At 38.9% G+C, this 19498-nt stretch overlaps 3 protein-coding genes across 5 annotated transcripts; all 3 read right to left on the bottom strand.

Moving 5' to 3' along the window:
- Positions 1-1663: 1663 nt before the first annotated feature.
- LOC149406505 (uncharacterized) lies at positions 1664-9800 on the bottom strand. Its single transcript, XM_089614109.1, has 4 exons — positions 7751-9800; positions 6659-7038; positions 2838-4521; positions 1664-2456 (listed from the first exon to the last, which is right to left on the bottom strand). The coding sequence occupies exons 1-4, from the start codon at positions 9798-9800 to the stop codon at positions 2065-2067; spliced, it is 4506 nt and encodes a 1501-aa protein (XP_089470235.1). The 3' UTR covers positions 1664-2064.
- Positions 9801-10281: 481 nt separating this feature from the next.
- Positions 10282-13681, bottom strand: LOC149406504 (3-dehydroquinate synthase). 2 transcript variants are annotated; one of them, XM_089607311.1, is made up of 10 exons: positions 13549-13681; positions 13247-13459; positions 12997-13163; positions 12411-12509; positions 12263-12331; positions 12049-12189; positions 11855-11944; positions 11185-11352; positions 10599-10677; positions 10282-10469 (listed from the first exon to the last, which is right to left on the bottom strand). In XM_089607311.1, exons 1-10 carry the CDS (start codon positions 13637-13639, stop codon positions 10342-10344), a joined length of 1245 nt encoding a protein of 414 aa, XP_089463437.1. In that variant the 5' UTR covers positions 13640-13681; the 3' UTR covers positions 10282-10341. The 2 variants fall into 2 exon arrangements, with proteins under 2 accessions (XP_089463437.1, XP_089463445.1); XM_089607319.1 differs by having other exon boundaries at positions 13247-13440; positions 13549-13652.
- Positions 13682-14699: 1018 nt separating this feature from the next.
- Positions 14700-18783, bottom strand: LOC149406503 (pre-mRNA-splicing factor SLU7-A). Of its 2 annotated transcripts, XM_089607255.1 has the most exons (11): positions 18658-18783; positions 18031-18194; positions 17808-17920; positions 17049-17462; positions 16823-16958; positions 16415-16714; positions 16001-16217; positions 15810-15913; positions 15649-15717; positions 15471-15555; positions 14700-15091 (listed from the first exon to the last, which is right to left on the bottom strand). In XM_089607255.1, the coding sequence occupies exons 1-10, from the start codon at positions 18671-18673 to the stop codon at positions 15478-15480; spliced, it is 1611 nt and encodes a 536-aa protein (XP_089463381.1). In that variant the 5' UTR covers positions 18674-18783; the 3' UTR covers positions 14700-15091; positions 15471-15477. The 2 variants fall into 2 exon arrangements, with proteins under 2 accessions (XP_089463381.1, XP_089463373.1); XM_089607247.1 differs by lacking the exon at positions 14700-15091 and having other exon boundaries at positions 15299-15555.
- Positions 18784-19498: the final 715 nt, after the last annotated feature.

Below are 19498 nucleotides of genomic sequence, written 5' to 3'. Positions count from 1 at the left end.
CAACTTTGAACGGGGAAAAACTATAATAAAAGATTCAAACGAAACAAAAGGCGACGACAAAGATGTACTTTAAAATATCCATGGAAATCAGGGCGTTGACTACAAGGATGACGATGCTGAGCTTGAACATAAAATCGAGGACGAAGAGAGCGAAAGGTAAAACTTTGAGAGTTGAGATGGCTCCGAAAATGAAGAGGTCGTTGAGCACGAAGATTATGTTGAGGACGACGGCGGCGACTAGGACGATAAAGAAGATTGCAAGCACGGCGACAACAAGGAAGAGAGCTACAAGGAAGAAGATGATGCTGAGAATGATGATGAGGTCTCCGAGGACGAAGATGATGTTGTGGGAGACGAGAAGAGCAAAGAGAAGACCGAGGACGAACGACAGAGAATTCGACCACATATCCCTTTGATTGTGCTTTGCATTATTGTTAGGCTTGGCGTGATTTTGAAACTATGAACCGGAGACTTAATTGTGGAAGACTTTGAAGTAACAAGCACGCTTATGCTAATTCAACGTGTTGAAGAAAGACTAAGCATTATTGAGTGGGATAGTCTACTTCCTCTTGTACTGTTTTGTTAACCTCTTTGTGAATGAGTATATATTGGTTTTGTTTTCAAACCCATTTGAACTTCGAGTAATAGAGAGAGAACAATAGTGAATTTCGAAAGACAATCACTTAATTTCAGAAGTATATAAAAATTGCAATTTTTTGCTAGCGATATGGTAGCACAAGTTTGATTAGGCAATATAGAACTCATATACTAACAGTAAGCTATAATTCCTTAGTCCATATGATATGAAGTTTTATTATAATAGGATAATTGTAGTATTGGACTTTGAGCAATAATTATTTTAACATTGACTTTGACAATGACAGGTACAGCATAATGGACAAACCAGAAAAGTCTCTTAGAAAGAATTTTCTCACATAAAAATGAGCCCAACTTTCATAGAATTTTCCATCGTCTGACTCCCCTCTTTAGGAGAAACTACAATCAAGATAACAGAATAATAATCCGAGACACGTAATATCAGTGTTATTGTGTTATTATTGTGGATGTAACACCATCAGAAAAATAATTTTTGGTGGAAATATTTTATCCCAGCTAATATGTCACTACTAGTTCTCAATACTAGCTTGAACAAATCAGTGTTTACCAAAAACATTTAGGAAATATAAGAAATATATCTTTAAAGTTTGTTCAAAACTTTTTTTCCCTGGCAATTTTAAAATATATATATATATATATATATATATATATGTATAGTAATTGAATCATTTTGATTATTTTAAGGATATTTAATATTAAAAGTTGCAATGAAATAAGTCAACAAATTTATAATATTATTTACGACTTTTTAGGACCAATGGTGATCAGATCACGGTTTGGTTGCGGTCTAGTAATCTAAAGCCACACCAAAATCAAACAAAAAGCTTTAAATGTAGTTTGCATTGGATCGATTAATGGACTATTAAGGATCCCACATCCATGAAGGTGAAGAGAACTCGCAAGATATATGTTATGAACTGAGATATTCAAATCACAAGAAGCTAGTTGGTAATACTAGAGTTTGAAGAAGGCCTTCTCTGCATCGTTAGTCCACCCAAACTTATCTTGTCTCAGTTGGTCGGTCCCATAGATTATTATTCTCATTTTCAAGTTAATAAGTTAATAAGGGACTTAACAAGTTAGTAAGGTCATAGATTATTATTCTCATTTTCAATTGATTTCATATTCAATCTAGTGGAAGACTTTTAGGTTAATGAATTATTATGCAATGGAACCTACTAATTAACTGAGTTACAGACTCTCAATGCTTCAAATAAGTCCAACTTATAAGTCAATTTAGTGAGATTATTTTAGACCTTCATGAAGTAGTAGTCTGATAGAGATTTAATTAAATTTTGCAAATAATGTTTCCACAAATGTACGGATATTATTACAAATTAGTTCGGAAACAACTCGCTGTACAACTCAGTGTACTCGTTAGAGGCAGAGTAACACACACATAAGAATTTTTCCCTGCAAAGTTTGAGCTTAAAAGTTTTTTATATCTCACTTCAAACATTCAAACATAAATTCTTCTGAAACCATAAGCTGACCTATAGTCACATCACTTAATCGCTTGATTAAGACTCTTCTTCTTCTTGTTCTTTGGTGACTAAGCTGGTGAGACACCTCCTTCATTGTGGGTCGACATTTTGGATTGGCGTTGACGCACGCAAATGCCAATGTGGCAACAAGAATGACGTCACTCACGACGATCGGATCTCTCGGAAGCGAGAGTCTTTTGTCTAAAACTTGACTTAGCTTTATATTCCGCGTTTCCGAAGAAGAAGATGATGATATGAGATCTCTCGGATGCCTTCCCATCAACGTCTCAAGCGCCACCACTCCGAAGCTGTAAACATCGCATTTCTCCGACACAGCCATTGTGTAGGCTAGTTCTGAATCCATGTCAAATTGTACAAATCAGTGGTCACCCAAAAGAAAACAATAGTAAATTGGAATATATATTTTCAGTTTGCTCAAATTTATTCTCTTCTTAGCATTTTTTGTAAAAACTTGGTAGGCATGAAAGAAAAAAAAATATATATATAGGAAGTAGTTATTTGAAACTAATTCATCTTTAAAATAGACAAAGTTAGAAAACTGACACTCTTATTAAAAAATTTCAGACTATTTCACTAATTTTAGACCAACTGCAACTATTTTACAATTTCACTAATTTCAACCTGCTATTTAGCCGATACTTTTTTAAGAGTATTTAATATTGAAAAACGCAGCAAAAGAAGTGAACCAATTTTTAAAACTATGGTTTAACTTACCGGGAGCGATGTAGCCGTAAGTACCGGCAATCACGGTCTGGTTAGACAAATCGGGGTCGAGTAATCTAGCCGTACCGAAATCAGACAAAAAGCCTTCAAGCTCGGAATTCAACAGAACGTTGGTGGTGGTGACGTCACGATGGACGATCGGAGGGTGTCGATCGTGGTGCAGATACGACAGCGCGTGAGCCACAGCTTCGACCACACCGACTCTCTTGCTCCAATTCAATTCCAAAGCCTCGGCGTCGTTGCTCAGGACACAGAACAAGCTTCCTCTTTCCATGTAGTCGTAAATCAGGAACATGCATTTGTTGTGCAGACAGAATCCGTGGAGCCTCACGATGCTCCGGTGGCGTATCTGCGTCAGAGTTTCCACCTCGTTCGCGAAGCTCTTCCGGAAGCTCGGCTCATCGGCTTCCGATCCGTGAAGCTTCTTCAGAGCGACCGTCTTTCCTTCCGGGAGCCTCGCTCTGTAGACGCTCCCGTAGCCTCCGGTGCCGATGCAAAACCGGATATCGAAATCCTCTGTCGACCTCACCACCTCGCGGAACGCGAGTTTCCCGTCGTAGTTCCATATCGAGAACACATTTTTTTCCGCCGATTCTTCTTCGTTGCTGCTAGCGGAACGAGTTCTTCTTTTTCCGCGTGGGCGCTCGAGGTAGGCCAATATTACTATCCCTCCGGCGAGCAATACAACGCAGGCGATCAGAAGAGCGACCGCGATTTTGAACTTCTTTAGGCTCGGGGCAAGGGTTTCGGTCGGAGTGTCGGTCCCAGCGGCTTCCATCCCGAAGCAGTAGAGAAAACCCGAGGCTTTGACGCATAAATCCTCGTTTCCGATGAACGCCATAGGAAAGGCCCGGAGGAGCGGCTCTCCGATCGTTCCCCGGAGAGAGTTGTAAGAAAGATCTAGAGCAGTCAATTCGACGAGCTCAGGGTGCACCGGTCCAGAGATGTGATTGTGAGACGCGTTGAGCTCGACGAGGCTCGAGATCTTGAGTCGAGGCAAATCTCCCTCGAGATCATTGTCGGAGAGGTCTAAGTATTTCAGGCCCTTCATAAGCCCGAGCGAGGAAGGGATCGTCCCGCGGAACGAGTTGCCACTGAGGTTCAACACTGCCAGAGAGGCCAATCGGCCGAGTCCTGGCGGGACCGGGCCGTAGAGGTGATTGTGGGAGAGATCGAGCGCCGAGAGATGGGAAAGACGAGCAACGGAAAAAGGAAGCTCGCCGGTGAGATGATTCCACGACAGGTTGATGTGTTCGAGCTTCGAGAGAGGTCCTCCTAATAAGTCGGCCGGGACGGTCCCCTCGAGGCCGGCGCCGGAGATGTCGAGCCGGGTCAAGTTCGGGAAGCAAGAGAGGTTTAATCCGGCGAGGCTTCTTCCGACTTCGTACCATCCGGCGACGGAGATTCCGGCGACTCTCCGGGCGTCGTCGCAGGTTACGCCGAACCATTCGCAGTGCGTTTTGTTGTGGGTGTAATCCGGGTCGCTCCACCACCCGCTCCGGAGCAGACAGTTCTTCTCCGCTTCTCTGACATCGCCGGAGGTTTTTACGGCGAGACTTCTGTGGATTAGTATCAGAAATAAAGAGAGAGAGAAGAGATTTGAGTGTGTCATAGTGAAGAAATGAGAGCAGCAATAATGGGTTGATTGACTTGTTAAATAACTAGTGAAGTGATTCTGTAGAATAGTTTGCGTGGAAGGCAAGTAAGTATTTCATTCGGGGAAAGCACGGGAAGTTGAAGTTTCGAAGCTTTTAGACTAAATAAATGTTCACTTGTTGCTTCGTATCTTCCTTTGTCTCTCTCAAAAATCCCAATGAAAATTGTCCTCGTATTCTTACGTATATCCATTTATATCTGTCCAATCAACCACACATGACTGAGGAAAGTCAAATTCGAGGGAAGAGGTGCCAAATTCATCATCTCATATCTGCTTGTGGTTGCTTTCTTCTCGTGTACTTAGATTTTTTTTTTTTTTTTTTAAATAGCTAACGTAAACGTTTGAAATTGCTATATAGGCAAATTTACAAATATACCTAAGAAATTCTTCCCGCTCAAACTTTATTATCTTCTGATTTTAATTTTTTTTAAATGGATTTCCGCTCAAACTTTATTATCTTTTGATTTTAATTTTTTTTAAATGGATAACAAATCGGGAGTTAATATCGCACAAATCGAGGAATTAAAGAGAACTAAATCTATTGCCACACGCAATATACTCACTCGATTTCATTTGCATTTAAAAAAAATAGAAAAAAAAAAGAGAAAAAGTAGAAGACGAAGAAAAACTCGCCGCCGACTAGAAACTAGGATAAATCAATGTTTGAATTTTTTTCGTCACCGAGAAGATTCAACACAGGTAATCATTTGCATTTTTTTTTCTCTTTTTTGCAACAAATTTTTAGGTAACTAGTCAACTAAAACGTTTGAGATTGCCATATAACCAGTATTTCGTAAATCTGATATAAATAGCCACTTTTATATATTTACAGATGTAAATAACCACTTTCATTTATTAGACTCCGTAATCTTTATGATTATTTATCTAAGATTTACGAAATGTTGGTTATATAACAATTTCAAATTGTTTAATTGGCTATTTACCTCATTTTTTTTTTTTTTGGTATCAAACGGTTTTTTAGAGCACATAGTCATGAACTCTGACATTTAGGTCCATCATATGAGAAAATAGTCTTCAAATATTTAAGAGATTTGTAACTAACTAAGCCACTTTAAACATGTGATTTTGGATCTAGCCTATGTTTGACAATTTTTAGTGATATAGCCAAATGACTTATGTGGCAATGATTAAGGTCTGATTTGCCCTTATTTATTAATAAATTCGTCACTTTATCTCTCCTATTTTTTTCAAATAATTTTTTTTGCATCAAAACTTCAAAAAATCGTATCTTTCTCATACGAACTCGAAATTGAGTGATTTCAGATCCTACAAATTCGTGGCGTCGAGATCTTCAAAAATAGATTCATTGTGTTTGATGAAAAATTATGTTTAATGCATCATATTTACATTTCCATTTTTTTTTTTATAATTTCAAAAAAATTCAGTTACTTCCATATTTAAGGTAGTACCGTGATTTGTCTACATCTATGGTATTAAACATGATTTTTCATCAAACACAATAGATCTATTTTTGAAGATCTCAGCGTCACGAATCCGTAGGATTTGGAATCACTCAATTTCGAGTTCATATGAGATAGATATGGTTTTTTGAAGTTTTTATGTAAAAAAATGTAGGAAAAAAGTATGAGAGAGAAAATGACGAATTTGTTAATAAATAACGGTAAATTAGACCGTAATTATTGCCACATAAACCTGTTGGCTATTTCCCTAAAAGTTGTAAAACATGGGCTAAAAACAAATTTCATAGTTTCATTTTGGATATTTTGCTAAATTACCCTATATTTAATCTGTTTTGACTTTTAGTCCTTTTCATATAAAAAAAAATAAAAAAAAAATAAAAAGTTTAACTTTTTTATTAAATTTATCGCCTAAGGAACTTATTATAACATCTTTTCCAAGTTAAACAACTTGTCAGATAAGCTAATTATTATAGAATTCAACTCTTGTTACATGCACTGGTCCCTCTTGGCCCCCCCTAAGAGAGAAATTTTTTAAACTAGAAACAAGTTTTATTGAAGTTTATAAATATGTTTAAAATTGCTTATACGTTGGGTTTCGTTAGTTGAAAGAAAGTGCATGTTTTCTATCAACTATTGCCGTAAACTAGGGTCTAAAAAAATAGTACAGTATTTTATTTATCCTGTCAAAACATGACATTCAATTTTTCCTATCACTTGTCTACCCTAAAAATCTGCTGCTTAATCAGCTGATGTACTGAAATTGACTCAAAAGGTTGCCGTAGCGATTTCTTGGGGAGAGAAAGCTGTCTACAAACACTCATCATAGTCGGCCGAGATTTCTGATCGAAACGCAGACAAGCAAAGGCCAGAGTCGCCACTAGAACCACGCTACAGGCGACTCGGCGATTTCCCTCGGGATCTGAAAGACGTGAATCTAAAATGTCCTTCAACAGGATCGACGTAGATGAATACGCCAGTGATGACACCAGAGCTATCAGCTCCGGCGGATGCCGACCCATTAGTGTTTCTAGTACTACCACCCCGAAGCTGAACACATCGCATTTTTCCGTCAGAACCGTCGTATAAGCAAATTCTGTAACAAAAAAAAAAAAAAAAAAAAAAAAAAAAAAAAAAAGAAACACACGTGAATTAAGGTGAAAACTTATATATTTGCCTATGGTGACTATGCCCCTTGATGATATAAATCATCCAAAATAACTCTTATAAGCTCATAAGTTGATTTTTTTTAAATGAGAATCATATTAATTTAGAAATGTTTGAAAAGTTGCAGAAATGCAGCAGAGAAATAAAATGTAGGTTTTTTTTTCGTTCCATTATCGAAAATGGTCAAAAAACGCCAAAATACCACCGGAAAATTTATTCGGGAAATAGCTATCCAGATTTCAGTAATTTTTATTTTATTTACTAACGAAATTTCCGTCAAAAACTGGGAAAACTATCAAAGATAACATAAATTTTCGCCAGCATCTAATTGGCCAAGGGCATTTTTCGTCGAATGGAACTATCCACCAACAGAAATTTAAACCTGGCAACGATAGTTGGAATGTCTCCAACTCAAAACATATTTAGTATCTTAAAAAAAAACATATTTTAGTAGTCTTAAAGATTTATATAATTTTAAGCATTTTTAGTTTAAAAAAAATTTATATGAGTAACTAGACTGATATGATTTATAACTTATAAGAGTTGTCTCGGACGTTTTTTTTTTTTTTTTTTTAACTAGGGAGAAAACAATCAATTTATTAAAAGAAAATGTTAAAAGTACTTTCTCGAGAAATTGTTACCTGGAGCAATGTAACCTATTGTGCCAGCAATTCGTGTTCGGTTCGAGGAAAAAGGAGACAAGAGTCTAGCAATGCCAAAGTCTGAAACGCACGCCTTCATTTCCGAGTTCAAGAGGACGTTGCCGCTAGTCACGTCTCGGTGAACGATCGGCGGATTGCAATCGTGATGCATGTAAGATAAGGCGTGCGCTATACCCTCGATCATGCTCAGCCTTTCGCTCCAACCAAACCGCGCGGCTTCTTCGTCGTCTCTCAGAAGCCGGTGCAAGCTTCCACGTTCCATGTACTCGCAGACGAGAAACACGCTCCGCTTGTGCACGCAGAAACCGTGAAGCCTCACTATGTTCCGGTGACGTGTCTTCGACAAAACCTTCACTTCATTCTTGAAGCTCCTTAAGAAAGAGGGCTCTTCCGCCGCGGCTTCGTGAAGTTTCTTCAACGCAACTACTCTTCCTGTTGGTAACAGTGCTTTGTACACACTGCCGAACTTTCCGGTCCCGATGCAATATTTGGCATCGAAATCCTCTGTGGATTTGATGATGTCATTGTACGCGATTTTCCCGTCGTAATTCCATATCGAGAAGAGATTTCCGTTCTTTTCTTCTCTTGTCCCAAACCGAACTTTCATACACTCCCACGTGTTGAAAAGCATGTACCCAAGGAAAAAGATTACAAAGAAGATGGTGACAGGAAGAAAAACTTTCATATCTAGCTTAATGGAGAAACTGTTTGGACCAGATGAAACACGAGAAGGGAATTCGGTTCCATCGCTGCTTAAATCCACGTTGCCCAAAAATGCATAGGCTGGAAAAACGGAAAGCTCATTTGGAATTTCACCCTGTAGTTTATTGTACGACAAATCGAGTCCATCCAATTGCAAGGGAATATTCCCAAGTTGGGGTGGTATTTTCCCCCGGAGCAAGTTGTGACTCAAGTCAATAAAAGTTAGACCAGAAAGGTGGCCAATGTCTGCAGGAATATTTTCGGTTAGGAAGTTATGACTCAATACTAAGCGCTGCAACTTGGAGCATTTGGAAAGACTTCGTGGAATAGCTCCTCTCAAGACATTCTGCGAAAGGTCCAAAACCAGAAGCCCTGAGATTGATCCTATATTTTGTGGTATCATTCCAGATAACTGGTTTGACGATAAACTAAGATACTCCAGCCGGGTTAACAGAGTTAGATTAGGAGAGAGATCACCAGCTAGCTTGTTGCAAGAAAGATCTAGTGTTACCAAATTGGTAAGGTGACTCAGAAATGAAGGAAAAGGTCCAGAGAGATGGTTGTTCCCAAGAAGCAAATGTTCCATTATTTTCAAATATTTCAATTCCAAGGGAATATTACCATTTATTTGGTTCCCCCCAAGGGACATCGATTTCAAATTGGTCAAAAGGCCTACGGTGGAAGGAATTGACCCAACAAGCCTGTTGTTACTAAGGTTTAATTGGGTCAGTTTTTTCAAGTTTCCTATTTCCACAGGGATAGAACCACTTATATGATTGGAATCAAGGCAAAGAGACACCAAATTGGTTAAACCACCGAGATCAGAAGGAACAGATCCAGCAAGCATGTTTCTACCCAGGTACAAGGTCTCCAAGTTTTTTAAGTTCCAAATTTGGGAAGGAATAGAACCATTAATATTATTGAGAGAGAGATCGAGAAAGGACAGCTTGTGAAGAGTACCTATCTCCGGAGGTATATTCCCGATGATCCCGTGACCGATCAGCTGAAGATGAACAAGGTTTGGGAAGGAAGAGAAGTTGAACTTGCCAAACTTGTCACCCAACTGAATTTGGGGAGGAAGTGAAATCTCCGACACGCTTCCTTCGACGTTGCAAGAGACACCGATCCACGAGCAGCGGCTCGGTGTGTATTCGCTGTAGCCAGTCCACCACCCACTCTCCAGCAGAGCCTGAGCTTCTCTCTCTAGCCGCCCCGGCTCTGAAACCACCGCTGATGAGACAAGAGAATGACCCGTGAAAGCCAAGCACATGTAAATACAGGAAACCCATGAAAGTGTGGGCATCAGACTGAAAACAGAGGTGATCATCTTCTGTTAATGGCTAGCTTGTAATTGGAAATCAAAGAGACATATGTTAAAGAGATCTTTATTGGGCAACTGGGTATTTCCACTACACGGCTTTCATGTTTCTATATATCTGTTATGATCTTTGGTTTTGAAGTGGTCAAGGGTAATGTATTTTGGACAGTATTGGAATTCGAATTAATTTACTGTCCTTCAGCGTTACTTCTTCTTAGGTTTAAGGACCACGTTAGTTTACACGTTAGTGTCAACTGGCCAGACTAGCAAAAAAAAAAAAAAAAGATATTATCAGTCAACTACAAGGTTGACTTCAAATTACAGTTCAGCCCCACACGGTTTGTTCCAACGTTGTTTCAAGTAGGGATAAATATTGTTGGGGCTAAATAGACCTTTTGGACCTTTTTTAGTATATAATTAATCACTTGTTACCTTATTCTATCTTTTGCAAAGTAAAACAGATCAAGATCAGTCGATGGTACCACCTGAGAATCAGAAACTAACTTCATTCACATTTTAAATAATATTTTATTATTTTCATCCATCTCGGTCAGTTTTCCACAATAAACTCTCGGATTTCTATTCCTGTGTGCCGGGCCGCTCCTTGTACACGTAAAACGACTTCGTCCCCGATTTTAAGTGATGTCACAGGAATGGCTGCCTTTTGCTGCTCGCTCCCTGTAAAATCGAAGTTTAAGGTTTATCCCTTCAAATGTTTACACAATGCAATATAATAAATAAAGGGATTGTAGATTAAGCTAATACAGTAAGATACAAGAAAGACTTAAACAAGAAATATAAGACGACCTTGGCTCGGAGAAACTAAAGCCACTGTTTCCGCGTTCTGTAGAAGAATGCTGTAGAGAGTTTGACCATCTGTTTCTTGCTGCAACAGCATAGAAATCATCAAGATTCTGATATGAGCCCGGAATTGAGATCTCGTAACGCGAGCCGTAATTTACCGGAAAACAAGAACACAAGAGAGAGGTTTCTCCCCCTAACCCTAATCTCTCTTCTTTGAGAGAGATTAAGCTTAATAGGTTGGAAGATGGTTTTCTATTAATGCGAAAAGACCCATTTATAGGTAGGCCAAACTACAACCGTTTTCTTGAGACATTTTTTATCCTAAACCAAAATTACCGAAACTATAAATACTTGTACGAAATAGGAAATGGCCTAAAACAAATAATAAACTCCTAAAGCATAAAAATAAAGAAACGCCCACAACTAATTCCCGGCCCGACCGCTAATGTTACGGGCCCGTCTCTGATATGTTTTCTCAAAGTGTGGGTACGTAACAGATTCAGACATAAAGATCTTGTTGATAAACACCAACGAAAGTTTTAGTGATAAATTTTTAATGGTTTACTACTTTACTATACTACCGACCAACCTTTGCCTCAACTAGTATGAGCGGTCTAGTCTCGATCTTCACTCGCCCAACAATCACGGTCCTTTGCTGACCTTTCTGGTCAACCACAATAACCTCTTTCCCAGCTTTTAACTCCGAGAGGTAACACGTTTTCCCTCCCGGAACAGCTACGTAGGCATGCACTGGTCCCTGAAATTTTCCAAACAAATCAATCAACAGAATAGGCAATAAATTAGGCTTTTAGTGCAAATAGTCCATGAACTATTGCACGATGGCGTTTCAGTCTTTAAACTAATTTTACTAGAACCATGGTCCTCAACTATAGATTTTGTAGCATTACACTTTTTCATTAAATAATAAACAAATAACAAAAATAGAGAAATCCAATCCTTAAATAACATAAAACACAAGCTTTCTCAAACACGCCAAAAAAAATTCAAATGTATTTAGTGTTTTTAGGGTTCGATTATAATTTAGTTAATTTCTTACAGTTATTTTTTAGTTGGCAACTACATTTTAAGTTTCTAAGGGACAAATCAATAGTTCGAGGACCATTTTCCTTACAAAAAGATATATACATAGTTGTCATATGCCACTCATTTGGTAGTTTGGGGACGCCTTAAAAAGCCTACAAATTAATATATATTAAAAAAAACCATTGTATTATTCAGATTATAGCTTCAGCACTCACTGCATTGACTCGGAAAGGCCTGCTAGCAATATAATTGGACTCCAAGCATTCCGAGTGGACAAGAAACAGCCCTCTCGCAAAGGACCCGACCTAAACACTCATGAAGCACAAAAGCGAATGCGTTCACATATAATTAGCTAAGCCGACTGTAACGAGAGCCACTGAATAATAGATGGAGATTGTAGAGGATTTACGAGTAGTCCTTCACCGGGTCTCATGATACTACAGAGGTCAACACAAACTCGATCTCCCATTCCAGCTACTTGAACTCGAGTCACAGTGGCCTTGGTCAAGCTCAATATATTGTTCATGTCAACTCTTTTGTCAAAATATTCCTGGAGATAATTACGAGCAGAATTAAGAGCCGTTGCTTCGCAGCCAAGAAACAGACACGCGAGAACAAGTTACCTTGAGCTCCATAACGGGTTTTGTATCTTCGACTTTTAGAACAACACCGCCCAGCCCGACTTCCAGTGCCTGTAGAAACAAAGAATATACTTAAATTGTCATCATAAAAAAAATTCAAATATATATAAATATGCAAGCTTTTATATACCTCAAGGAAGAGCTGTGCTTCAGAAAAAGTTTTCGAAATTGCAAAGATTGTTTTTTTATTTCCCTGAAATGCCGCGACAAGATTCTCTGCAGGAATCACCTGTTTATCCCAAAATCACATAATAATATTATTTTATTTAGAAAGTCAAAGTTCAAGTTTAATCGAGCATTGTATGAAAAGATGAACTTTGTCAGGGGGTTAAGCAGGAAAATCATACCATACAAAACGATAGTAAGGAATAGAACACTGAAACAAAAAGTTTCATGACAAATATTCTCTTGGAAGCAACAAATTAATGAAGCCAGTCATTGAAACACCACGTAGGAAAAAAAAAAAAAAAAAAAAAAATCTTAAAAGCCCAAATTAACAAACCTTCAAACATAACCCTAAATCATATTAAACAAAAAGAATCTTTGCTTCACAAAAGTTGCATAATGGCACACCAAAATTATCGCACACAAATACATCATAACTTGATTTACGATTTGAGATCTAATCTTCCGAATTACCGAATTTCTCTATTGTGAAGTCTACGATTCCTTCATTTAATTTCGCCAAGATAAAACAGCCTAGAAAGAGTCATTACCTGCCAATCCAGCAGATCGACGAGAACATTCTCGGCCGACTCATTCACTTGTTGAAGAAGCTCTAACTCTCGAGGACTCGACACCTTGTAAGCCGACCCAATTCTTCTATTCTCACAATCGAAAATCCCTTCTTCTTCGACATAAAGACAAGAAATAACCGCGATCGCTGCCAAAACAAACACAATTGTAGATCAATCAAAATCTATTCTAGAAACGAACTAGCAAGTGAAATTTCAGATTAAAGCTCACACGACCATTCGCAGGAAAGTTCCCGGTTTTCGGCTGAAAAGACGAAGGTGTTCCAGCCTCGCTCCACGGCTGATGTCATGACCTCCTTGTTCTCCGTCCATATCCACACTCTCTTCGACTGTCGGTGCGATGAGCTCATCGAGGCCACTGAGCCGCCGCGACTCGTCCGAGTCCGCTCGGCCCTGGCGGTGAATCTGCAAATGTTCGGATTATCTGCGAGTATTCGGTGTAAACGACAGAGAAAACGGAAACGGAAATGGCAATGGCAATGGAATTGAATGTTGGTTAAGAGAAGGAAAGACCTCTATGCGTTTGGTTAGAGAATGAGACAATCTTTCTGGGGATTGTTGTTACCAGAGAAGAAGAATTGTACAGTGATGTCATCATCGCCATATCTCAGTCCGACTCGGCTCTGTGAGCGAGCAGCAGAACCGTTATTTCGTGATAAAGGAACAAACTTGGTGTCGTTTATACAGAAACGACAAAGTGAAATAGAACGACATATAAAGTATTGTAATGACGACAATACGTTACGTATTGTAATGACTTGATTTTTAGTGGTAGAAATGTATGCCCATTAGGCCAATTAGACGACTCATTTTAGTGAGGGCTCTTTCTTGGTTATTAAACGTGCACCATTGTGTTAATTGCAGGGGCTCCTTAGGTCACAACAATAAGTTAGAGTGGTCATGTCATCTTGTGAGTCTTGAGACAAAGCCATGAGTTGCACAATTGGCACGTCAGCCCACCACGAAGACCGACCCGACCCACCGTGAAGCACAGACGTCGGGCACTTCATAGTCCCTCCACGAAGACCGTCAAGGAAGAACACTTTATGTCAAGCAAGGGAGAGGCTCGTGGAGCTTCATGAGCGTCTTCAGTTGATGGGATCGGATTCCACGGAGGCTCGGTGCTCGAACATTCTCTCTGGGCTCGGGTTCACGAAGGACATGCAAATCCGACCCACTCGCTCGTTTAGCGGCGGTTGGAGGATGAAAATCTCTCTAGCCGGGGCTCTCTTTGTACAGCCGACATTTTTACTGCTCGACGGTCAACGAACCATCTGGAGCTCAGAGGCAACTTGTGGCTCTCGGAGTATATGTCGAGGTGACAAATTTGAGACAAAGTTTCAATGAAAAAAAATTGAATACGGTGCCTTATTCAACTAGATGAAGTAGTGAAGCTCAAATGTGATTCTTTTCCACGGACGAAAAAAAAAATCAACAATATTCTCACAAAATGGGACTCGGAGATCTCAAGTTATTGAGAATATCGTCATTGTGGCAACTAAGGTTATACTAGGTGTGTCAAGAGAAGTTCACGAGTATTGACTTGCCAGTATCATAATTGTTGCATGGACAAGCAAATTGGAATTTGGCTTGTGACAAATTTGCGATAAGTTTCAATGAAAAAAATTTGATTGCGGTGCCTTATTTGACTAGATGAAATCATGAAGCTCAAATGTAATTCATTTCCATGAGACAATATGAGACAAACAAAATATCATTAAACACTTGTGCCTTTTTTTACTACATGAAGCTCAAACGTGATTCTTTTCATGGAGAAACAAAAAAAAAATCAATGACATTTTGACAAATTGAGACAAACATAATATCATAACTTATACAGGTGAAGACTACATGTTAAAGAAAAATGAGACAAAAGTACCCCCATTCAAATCCTAACTTCTCTCCTTCCAAATATAATATCCCACGGTCTCCCTGCCTCCTTTCTCTTGAAACCAAGCCCCGTGGACTGGCCCCATAAAAATGACTGCACCCGAGGAAGCCACAACGTTGCTCAAGGTGAAAACTCAGGCGAGGAAAGGAAGACGGCACGGCGTCCCTGACGCAAAGAAGAAGGCAATGCCAGGCCGAAGAATCAGACAAAGAACTTCCAAATGTAATACCCTACTTGGGTTTTGATGTGTTTGACTCGAGTTCGATATATTTTTAGTTAGGACCATCACTACCTTGATTACTACATGTAACAATTTTAGATCCTAAAGTCAAACATGTGTTCTCTCAAATGACAGAAGTAAATTCGAATAAATAAATAAAAATAGAGCATAATCAATATTGAACTAAAATCACTTTGTAATTCAGTCGTAGGTATGAACGAAGACAACAGGGTCGTAGGTTTTTTTTCATTAAATCATTAGTCGTAGCCTCGTAGGTATGAACGAAATGCAACAGGGTTGATGAAGAATCCTTCACTGGCTTACATTTAACTTAGTTAAGGAAGTCTTTCATTGGATCGTCATGATGCACTCTCTTCATTCTGTAAGCCTCCATGTCCTCCGCCGTAACCTGAAAGTACCACAAAAGCCAAGTATTAATACTTTCTACGTTGCAGAATGTCGTGAAGGTTGTGAATTGAATCGCATTAAGATAAAAACATACATCATCATTCCATTTGACATTGTATTTCCTCTTCCGGTCGTCCTTCTCCTCTCTCTTCCTTTCATCCTCCTGTCCAATCCAAAAACTTCATAGTCAGAATCTGGTGGGACAATTGCTCATGCTTTTTTTTTTTTTTTAAACTCAGACTGAGTTGTACCAACCTTTTTCAGAGATTTGGCAAGTAATTTTTCATCCAAGACTAAATCCTCCGGGATATCAGTTCCCCAAGTTGCAAACTTTTTGTCCTCAACTGGAGCAGCCGAATCTGTTTCATTTCATAAATCAACAAATGAAGTCACATTGGTCACGACAGAAAACAGCCACGGAGTATTTGCTGAAAAAATGGGGTTACCTTCAGTGGCCTCTTTTCGGGCAATATTAGCCCTCATGAGATCTGATACAGCCTCAGATGCTTCAATTCCAGCAGCGCCTGTGCAGTAGCTGTTCCGAATCACCTGCTTGCAACACTTGTAGCCCCATTGATGATCCTTCCACCACGAACCCCAAATGCTCGTGTGATTGTTAATGTATACATCTTCTTCATACTTGCTTTTCGGAAGTGCCATCTCCTGGAAATATGAACGATTTCGAGAGTTCAGATATTCACACACAAACAATTCAATTAAAGACAGTTTGCAGCCACACCAACCGGGAAAAAAAATGGCTCAAACTAAAGATCATTTGAAAATGATGAAACATGGAGAGTTGAAACTAATATTTGAAGCCAAAGGTTGAAATCCTACGAGATTGTAAAACATAGCTTTACCTGTCCCTTGATGACCCTACCGGCACGATCATACTCAACTTCTCTTTCGCTCTGCCCTAGTAAAAGTTCCCTGGGAATTTCTTCCTCTGTAGCTGCATTGCCATATTTCTCCAAAATGGTGTCCTTCGTATGGGACTTGAGTTTATCCTTGATGACTGAAAAGTTCTTGTAAAGCAACTCGGCTTGTGACGGAGCTGCTTGCATGTGAATGTCCTGTCCCTTGTCAAATGCTTCCCAAGCATGTAAGTTCATCTGCTGGAACTCCATAGCTTGACCACTGTTTCTATATTGGTTATCGCCCTATGATATTAAAGCGGTTGGTAAGACACGAGCCCAATACAATCATGATCAAAGATTGTTCCTTGAAAACAAAATCAACAAAAGATTGTAAATTCAGTAGATACTCACCAAATAAAACTTTTCATTTGGATCAGCATCTGGAAGTGGATCCTCACGCATGGAGCGCGTTTTAGGATCATAATGGGCAGAATTGACATCAAGATTAAGAAGATATTTTGCTGTGTCTTCACGAATACGTAAATTCCTGAAACATTAAAGAAAAGGCCAAAATTATGTAAGTAAGTGCAACACATAAGGCAAGAACGAGCTACTTAAAATTTGCAAAACCCATTACCTGACTGTTCCTGTGCTCCCACCACCGGTTGTGCGCACTCGCTTCTCAACCTTAGCAAAATCCATTTGCTTACTCTCGTCTACCTTAGCTTCATCAACCCTCAAATCATCCTCATCATCATCTTCATTAGCATCGCCTTCTTCACCAGTTTCAGAATTATTTTTCCCTTCTAATTTCTTCAGCTGTTGTTCTTTCACGTATCTCTTTCGAGCTTCGTCCCTTGCTTCGTATCGCTCAATGACAAGGGCATAGGTTGCCGAATCATATCCATTCCATCGATCCCGTTTTCCATCATAGTCTAGCTCAAACGTCTCTACTTTTTCATCAGGTGCAATATGTTTGTTAGTCCACTTTGCTCCAGATTTGCGCGGTCTTTCCATACACGCCTTTGAAGTGTGTGTCATGGCTCCACAGCTGCAGATAAGCAAGCATGGCTTTAAACCATTTTTTCCCCAAATGACATGAAAATGGCAACGATGGGTCAACAAGCAACAGGAGAAATCAATTATATGGTAACCACAAGCCAGTCTTACCAGCATGTTAATGCTTGAAAAATCCTAAACCATATTATAGAACAGATATCCATCACATAGAAAAGATAAAAATCGAAAGCATTAAACGTTGGATATTCTAAGCCAGTCTCATGTCTCAAGTTCAGACAGATGATGAACTTACCAGGGATAGTGCCAACAGTGTCCATACACAAACTATGGTAATGTAAAACAATCTAACATAGAGAGAGAGAGAGACTAAACTCACTTTTCACATGCACCTTTCCTGTATTTATCCGCCTGAAAAATCTTCGCACCTCTGTCATACCATGACTTCGTGTAATTCGGGTCTGATTTCCAATTCCTTTGATGCTTCAAACTCTACACACCCAAACCATAAACAAAAACTTCATATAACATCATAAAGATATGCGACACAATATTTTACAGCGACTATATAAACCGCACTAAAATGAAACAAAACGACTCACGGGTCTCTCTGCATTAAGATACCAAGGAGCGGATGACATATACTGTGGAATATGAGGATTGATCTCCTTTCCATCCTCATCCACCTCAGCCGGTGCAAGCCCAGCCTTTCGCGCTTCTTCCAACTCAATCTGCTTTCTGTGATCTTCCCTGGACTTGAATGCCACTGAAACACCGACCAATCATGATCAACACTCGGTATTAAATCACACAGCAATATCCCCATAGTCTTGAATTATTTTTTTTATGCCAAATCGATTCCCTAAAAAATATCTATCCCAGACAAAATTGAAGACTTCGTCACCCTCTCAAGACCCTAATTCAACGTATTGTTTGTTAGGTGAAATCAAAATCCTACAAAACAAGTATCAGAGGATTTCTGTGAGCGAAGAAGGATATTTTTAGGGGGGTTTCGACCTCTGAAGATTCAACTACAGCAAAAATCAACCTAGTTGAAAATAATTCTCCAGAAAAAGGGAAAGACGGAAACCCTACAATTTTTTTGACATGTATCCAAGCATAGACTAAACCCTTGATACCGTAACGATAATACGATTCGCGACGATCAATTACTTGGAAACCATAAAGCAACAATAACGAGTTGGGAAATCGGAGAGAGGAGGTGAAACCTGAAGAAGTCGCCATGGCTGGTGCTTGAGAAGTTGGAGACGATAATCTGTGAATTAGCTATCTGCGTTTGGGCTTTGTTTTTCGTATTAGGATATTTATCTATTTTCCCAATTAGTTTGGTCTTTGCGAATATTTTAACAGAAGATTATGAAAATAGCCTATTTAATTTAAATATTTCGCATTGCTAAATAGCCTTTTGATAAATTTTAGGTAAATATCCGTAAATAATGGTGTGGCTTAATATATGGAGATTGTTAATTATCTAAGATCTGTAAATATATGAAAATTGTTATTTACCTAAAATTTATCAAACGTTAGCTATTTAGCAATATCAAACGTTTAAATTAACTATTTTCCTAATGGACCTATATTTTTTTTTTTTAGAGAAAGACCTATTGGATTAACTCTGCCCAGAATGGGTGAAGGCCAAATCAGCCAACAAATGTTCAGTAATACATGAAGGAGGTTCCTCATACCAAGTGGAGGAAATAGCAGAGAATAAATTACAACGCACAATGAAATGTGCCACTCTATTGCCACTTCCTTTGATAAAGCTAAACTTAGAGCCACTTTGAGCCGCCATATTGATGGTGTCTTCAATGGTGAAACCTTCCTCAGTCGCGACCGGGTCTTGAGACTTCAGGAGGCTAATTAATGGCATGACCTAATATATAATGACGTGGCCTAATATATGGAGATTGCTAATTATCTAAGATCTGTAAATACATGAAAATTGTTATTTACCTAAAATTGATCAAACGTTAGCTATTTAGCAATATCAAACGTTTAAATTAACTATTTTCATAATGGACCTATATTTTAATCTAACAAGTTAAACTT

The sequence above is a fragment of the Urtica dioica genome, chromosome 1, assembly GCF_054948205.1.
Source record: "Urtica dioica subsp. dioica isolate 48M chromosome 1, U.dioica_male_clone48M_v1_H2, whole genome shotgun sequence".
Classification (NCBI taxonomy): domain Eukaryota; kingdom Viridiplantae; phylum Streptophyta; class Magnoliopsida; order Rosales; family Urticaceae; genus Urtica; species Urtica dioica.
This window is presented reverse-complemented; position numbering and strand designations above follow the sequence as displayed.